The sequence below is a fragment of the Cydia fagiglandana genome, chromosome 5, assembly GCF_963556715.1.
Source record: "Cydia fagiglandana chromosome 5, ilCydFagi1.1, whole genome shotgun sequence".
Classification (NCBI taxonomy): domain Eukaryota; kingdom Metazoa; phylum Arthropoda; class Insecta; order Lepidoptera; family Tortricidae; genus Cydia; species Cydia fagiglandana.
Genome location: NC_085936.1, coordinates 22218510 through 22225354, shown reverse-complemented (window position 1 = coordinate 22225354; position 6845 = coordinate 22218510). Strand labels below are relative to the sequence as shown.

Sequence of the window (6845 nt, the reverse complement as noted above, 5' to 3'; positions counted from 1 at the left end):
TCTTATACCCAGGGTTCAATATTGTAATACTGCGCATTGCGCTGTTTTCAAGTTCAAGGTACTTACATAAGGTCTGCAAATGAAACAAAGGAGTTAGCGATTGCTAATTCTTATAATTACAATTTACAGAACACTAGACAATAACTTAGGATCACACGATGGTGCATGGTCGGTTACTCCTGCTTCTCGTTGGCGAACTTGCCGCCGTAGAAGGGGATGTAGGTGACGAACACGCGCCAATCCGTCATGTAGAGCAGCCCGAGGAACGCTGCGCCACCGAAGCCGGCGCCCGACGTCGCGAACGCCGCCGCCATCTCGGCGTGCCTCTTGCCCAGTCGTCCCAGCATCTTTTTGCTTTTTTTTCAAAGGATTTAGGGAGACCTCGATACGAGAAGTGGGTTACGTAAACGTCAAATCAAACGTCAATTCAATGTCTACGTTTTTTTTTTGCAAATATCAGATGTTATTTGCATGTTGTCCTGAACGCTAGTGTTTTGAGCAACTACATTGTAATGTAAAACTTATAAGTTTTTAATATTTTTATGTTTAAAAAAGTATGATTATTAGTCAGGTGTGGCTGAATTTAATGCATAAGTAGAACTAATAATAAAAATCTCAAATAAAATAAAAAGCTCAATATCTTCCCATTTAAATTTAAAAATATAATATGTCAAATATGACAACCAGACGTGCCTGAAAAGTGTATTTTTCTCTCTATCAAAAAATCTATAACATTGTCCAATCGCCGTTGAGCAAATTGAATCACTTTACAAGAATAGCGCTTGCGGTTTGCGGTTGGATGATGGTTAGATGTTACAATGACTGCAACAAGGAAAATACTGGTCATTATTGACAAGTTCTGCAGTCACTGGAGTGTATTTTATTTGTTTTATTTTATGAATAACATGAAATTCATGACAATATGATATTATGCGAACTGATAAATTAAGTTGCTAGTGTGAAGTTGATATATAAGTGAGTGATCATTGGCTAAGTGCCGCGGGTGTTTCGTGTTGTTGCGCTGACCGACGGAGACGGTCTGTGTCACATCAAGATGTGGGACTCGTCGACGTTTCTGTCGGCGCTGACGCCGAAGTTCTACGTGGCGCTGACGGGCACGTCGTCGCTGATCTCGGGGCTGATCCTGATCTTCGAGTGGTGGTACTACCGCAAGTACGGCGCGTCGTTCATCGAGCAGGTGTCGCTGGCGCACCTGGGCCCGTGGTTCGCGGCCGACGAGCCGCCCGGCGCCCCGCCGCCCATGCCGCAGGAGTGCAAGGTACACTAGCTGCCCGAGCCTTGTATCAAACTAATAACTATGTTTCAAGTTTGGACTATAGTTTTTTTTTTAGGGTTCCGTACCCAAAGGGTGAAACGGGACCCTATTACTAAGACTTCGCTGTCCGTCCGTCCGTCCGTCTGTCCGTCTGTCTGTCACCAGGCTGTATCTCACGAACCGTGATAGCTAGACAGTTGAAATTTTCACAGATGATGTATTTCTGTTGCCGCTATAACAACAAATACTAAAAACAGAATAAAATAAAGATTTAAATGGGGCTCCCATACAACAAACGTGATTTTTGACCAAAGTTAAGCAACGTCGGGAGTGGTCAGTACTTGGATGGGTGACCGTTGTTTTTTTTCCTTTTTTTTGTTTTTTTTTTGCATTATGGTACGGAACCCTTCGTGCGCGAGTCCGACTCGCACTTGCCCGGTTTTTTTAGCATTAGAAAGAACTTGAAAGAAGGTAAGCGATCTTGGCAAGTCTGTTAATTGAAAAACGCTTTTTAAAAATCAGTAACTATTACTTATGAAAGCAGAAGAATATAAAAAATGATCATATTGGATTCATAATTGTTACATATTTGCCGTAACTTATTTTTAAAATGTGTTTTTCTATTAAAGACACATCAAGATTGTTTACCTTATTTCTAATGCTAAAAAAGCGAAGTATAGCTAAGCAGCAGACTTTCTCTTCTTCATGAGCCATAGTAGCCAAGGTACTCAACTCGCTGGTCCAAAATTAACGCCTTCTGTCGAGTCAATATTATACATGGCAGTAATCTCGCGAGCCAGGTCTACCTGGATTGTCCTTCTCTTGTTCTTTGATTGTCATTATTTCGGAATGGTGTCAATGTGATACCATAAATAAATTTAGCACTCGATTTATATGAAAACGATACCAAACTTGACATAGTAGTTTCACTGATGTAGAAGTCAAGATAAAATTGAGAGACTGATTGATTGAAAAACATCAGTTGAAGCTATAGGACTAACATTCTTAGAGGTAGGGTTTTAAAAAGCGTCTCAGCAGAATTCAGATACTTTTTTGAGTCCTGGGAATTTCTAAAGACAAAAATGTTAAACCAATGGACATTGAGAAATTTGAGAATACGGAAAACATAATGTACCATGGTGGAACTTGTATTAGAAATAGAGTAAGTAAACAGTCAGAAATAATTTATTCAGTAACACAAATAGAAAGGAGAAAGTTATACAAACTAAAAACTGGCCAAGTGCGAGTCGGACTTGCGTTCCAATGTACATAACCCAATTTCTAACAATGTATCGTATATATGTGAAACACGAGTGAATTGCCTATAAAAACCCGTAGGGGTCGGATCAAAACCTAAGTAATTAAGTCTGACTCATGGTTGACTCATATTTCTAATAGGTTGTCTTGTCATCTAATGCTCTATAAATAAATAATTTTTTTGGCAAATTTTCTCAAATAACTTCTTAACTATTATTTTAAAATTACAAAGAAAATATATTTGAGTTTCTCAAAATGAGCTCTTTCATTTGATATTAATGTAACATGATATAGTTTAAAAAACATTATTTTTAAATTTTCTCATTTACCCAAAAGTGGCCTCCATGTTTAAAATTCATTTGTTTACGTAAGATGTCTTTGGGTCACGAATTTACATACAAGTATGTACCAAATTTCAACTTAATTGTTCCAGTAACTTTAAAGAAAATGGTCTGTGACAGACAGACAGACAGACAGACAGACGGACAGATAGACAGACAGACAGACTGACGCACGAGTGATCTTATAAGAGTTAAATTTTTTCCCTTTTTAGGTATGGAACCCTAATAAAAACATATAACATAGATTGTTTTATCAACAGTGCTTCGGGTTTTGGGTAGGTACCTAATCCAAGTCAATTTTCGATGTCTTTAGCCCTGGTGTTAACCAGTTTGGCATGGTCCAATAATCATTGAATGTGTGGTAGGTGTGGCGCAACCCCATGGCATTGCTGCGCGGCGCGGAGTACGCGCGCCTGTGGGCGGCCGCGCGCCGCGCCCCGCTCACCTACTACGACATGAACCTGTCCGCCCAGGAGCATCAAGCTTGGTTTGGTGTGGCCGGGGCTGACTCACCCTGCGAGGTATGGCATTTGTTAAGTGCTTCCTTTATAACCTACCACCAGATATAATCATATGTAGAAAAGAAACATGTAATGTAACAAGAACCAAGTTACAGAGTATGATGGTTGATGATGCCGGCTAAATGCTCCCATGGCATTAGCTATGCCCCTGTTAAAGAAATCTGTTGAATCTGGTACAATTTGGGGTGAGGATCGGGGTTGTCCAGATTGTACTGGATTTCTTTACTTTATACCTTTCATCCTCTAAAATTTTGTATACTATTTTATCTGTAAATCTGTAGCAGAATTCTAAATTTGTTTATGATTAAAAGGCGGCGTTAGCCCGTGCCTGGCGAGAGCGCGAACCGGCGGCTCGGGTCGCCGCCGCCCGCGCCGCGCTCGCCATCCGGCCCGACTGCGCCGCCGCCTTGCTACTGCTGGCCGAAGAGGACGCGCCCACGGTCGCCGAGGCGGAGCGAGTGTTGAAGCGTGCGTGGCGCTGCGCGGAGGCCGCCTGGCGCGTGTCGAGCGGGGCCGGCGTGGCGAACGTGGCTGGCTCGGCGGCTAGGGCTCGCAGGTGACTCATCGCTCGTAGATTTTTCACGGCCGTCGGATCGTGTTCAAGTTTATTAATTGTTGTAATTTTTAATAAAAAAAATATCGGAAGTCACAAAACGGAACGTCATCATCTCGTGTTCTTTATCAGCGAATCCGCGTTACTGAATATTACGAAGTAAAATAAAAAAAATCATTGAAGGCGTATCTACCCTGAAGAAATACCCTCAAAATACAAAATTCTGTCGATAAATGTCTCCCAACAATTGTATTAAGTTGCACCTAAAGTTTAAGTTACAATGTTATTATTTTTAAGCCGACTTAATCGTAAGATGTATGGCTTATAAAATAAATAAGATAAAAAAGATTAATATTAATTAATTATAAAGTCGGATTGTACTGGAATTCGGTAGCGTTGTCTGGACCCCTCAATATACCGTTCACATAAAAAAAATTGAAAAATTCAAAACAAGTTATTAAAGTCGCTCCACTTCCGCCACGGTTTAAACATGTCAGAGAATAGCACACACCGTCGTGGTCTTGGGCCACTAGAAAACCGGGCAAGTGCGAGTTGGACTCGCGCACGAAGGGTTCCGTACCATAATGCAAAAAAAAAAACAAAAAAAAAGCATAAAAAAAACGGTCACCCATCCAAGTACTGACCCCTCCCGACGTTGCTTAACTTTGGTCAAAAATCGCGTTTGTTGTATGGGAGCCCCATTTAAATCATCATTTTATTCTGTTTAACCAACTTCCAAATCTCAAAGAAGGAGGTTATCAATTCGGTTGTATGTTTTTTTTTATTTTTTTTTTTATTTTTTTTTATGTTTGTTACTCCATATCTCCGTCATTACTAGATCGATTTTGAAAATTCTTTTTTTGATTGAATGTATATGCATACAGATTGGTCCCGTTTTTGTCAAAACCCAGTTCTGATGATGGGATCCATGAGGAATCGAGGGAACTCCTCAAATCTTAAAGGCATACATATAGTGATTTTTGGGTTTTTATCAACAAATCAAGCATATACACCCAAAAAAGTGACATTTGATGAAGTGGAACTGCTGATGATGATCAGAACGGAACTCTTTAACGACGCATAGTTCACGGTTGGCGATTTGTCCTCTTCGTTATGTTTGTTAAGCAAGTTAAGTTTTTAAGCCACATTTTTGTCAAGCTCGAGTTCTGATGATGGGATCCATGAGGAATCAAGGGAACTCCTCAAATCTTAAAGGCATGCGTATAGAGATTTTTGTATTTACATCAGAAAATCAAGCATTTTCATTAAAAACTGTTGCATTTGATGAAGTGGAACTGCTGATGATGATCAGAACAGAACTCTTCAACGACGCATAGTTCACGGTTGGCGATTTGTCCTCGTCGTTATGTTTGTTAAGCAAGTTAAGTTTTTAAGCCACATTTTTGTCAAGCTCGAGTTCTGATGATGGGATCCATGAGGAATCAAGGGAACTCCTCAAATCTTAAAGGCATGCGTATAGAGATTTTTGTATTTACATCAGAAATTCAAGCATTTTCATTAAAAACTGTTGCATTTGATGAAGTGGAACTGCTGATGATGATCAGAACAGAACTCTTAAACGACGCATAGTTCACGTTTGGCGATTTTTCCTTTTCATTATGTTCGTTAAGCAAGTTAAGTTTTTAACCCACATTTTTGTCAAGCTCGAGTTCTGATGATGGGATCCATAAGGAATCGAGGGAACTCCTCAAATATTAAAGGCATACGTATAGATTTTTGTGTATTTTCATCATAAAATCAAGCATTTACATTAAAAACTGTCGCATTTGATGAAGTGGAACTGCTGATGATGACCAGAACAGAACTCTTCAATGACGCATGGTACACGTTTGGTGATTACGAATTTCGATTTTGACTGGGACTGGGACCCGGACTCGGACTCATACCCGGATCCGGTTCGGACCCGGATCCGGTTTAGACCCGGACCTGGACTCGGACCCGGATTCGGACTCGGACTCGGAACCGGACTCGGACCCGGACTCGGACCCGGTCTCGGACCCGGACACGGACCCGGACTCGGACCCGGACTCGGACCCGGACCCGGACTCTGACCCGGACTCGGACCCGGACCTTGATCCAGAAAACCACTATGATACCTTAACTAAATAAACAACTATGATTACCTACCATAAAATTAATGTAGGTATAAAGTACGATGATGCCAATCTTACTAGCCCCTCCCGCTTAAACCCCCTACACCGTTAGGTTAGGTTTGAACTGCGATCCTCACAGAACCGAACAAGGATTAGGTTAGGTTAGAACTGCGAGCCTTACAGAAACGAAATGCTACTTGAAAAGTGGGTTTGATTAGGTTCGAACTGCGATCCGCACAGAACCGAACTGCTATCTGAGGAGTGGGTTAGGTTAGGCTAGAACTACGACCCTCATGGCTCCTCTTCACGATGGGCCAACGCCGGCCACTCCAAGGGACGCATTTATGCGTTAGAGGGAGCAAGTGATATTGCTATCTCATTCTACCGCATGGCTGCGTCCCTTGGAGTGGCCGGCGTTGGCCCATCCTGTAGAGGAGCCATTATACAGAAGCGAAATGCTAGTAGAAAAGTGGGTGGTTTTACCTCCTTTTCTACATAGTGTACCATCTACAGTAATCTTTCATCGGCCCCCATGGAAGTCGGTTTTTTTTTCTTAAAAATTATTTTAGTATTTGTTGTTATAGCGGCAACAGAAATACATCATCTGTGAAAATTTCAACTGTCTAGCTATCACGGTTCGTGAGATACAGCCTGGTGACAGACGGACGGACGGACGGACGGACGGACGGACGGACGGACGGACAGCGAAGTCTTAGTAATAGGGTCCCGTTTTACCCTTTGGGTACGGAACCCTAAAAAAAGACGTGTATTTATAGATCAAAT

General features: G+C 41.6%; 1 protein-coding gene across 1 annotated transcript; it reads right to left on the bottom strand.

Moving 5' to 3' along the window:
* Positions 1-93: 93 nt before the first annotated feature.
* On the bottom strand, positions 94-431 carry LOC134664861 (uncharacterized). Its single transcript, XM_063521590.1, has one exon. The coding sequence runs from the start codon at positions 345-347 to the stop codon at positions 174-176; it is 174 nt and encodes a 57-aa protein (XP_063377660.1). The 5' UTR covers positions 348-431; the 3' UTR covers positions 94-173.
* Positions 432-6845: the final 6414 nt, after the last annotated feature.

Coding starts and splice junctions, on each gene's coding strand:
- LOC134664861 (XM_063521590.1), bottom strand. CDS start 347: ATGCTGGGACGACTGGGCAAGAGGCACGCCGAGATGGCGGCGGCGTTC.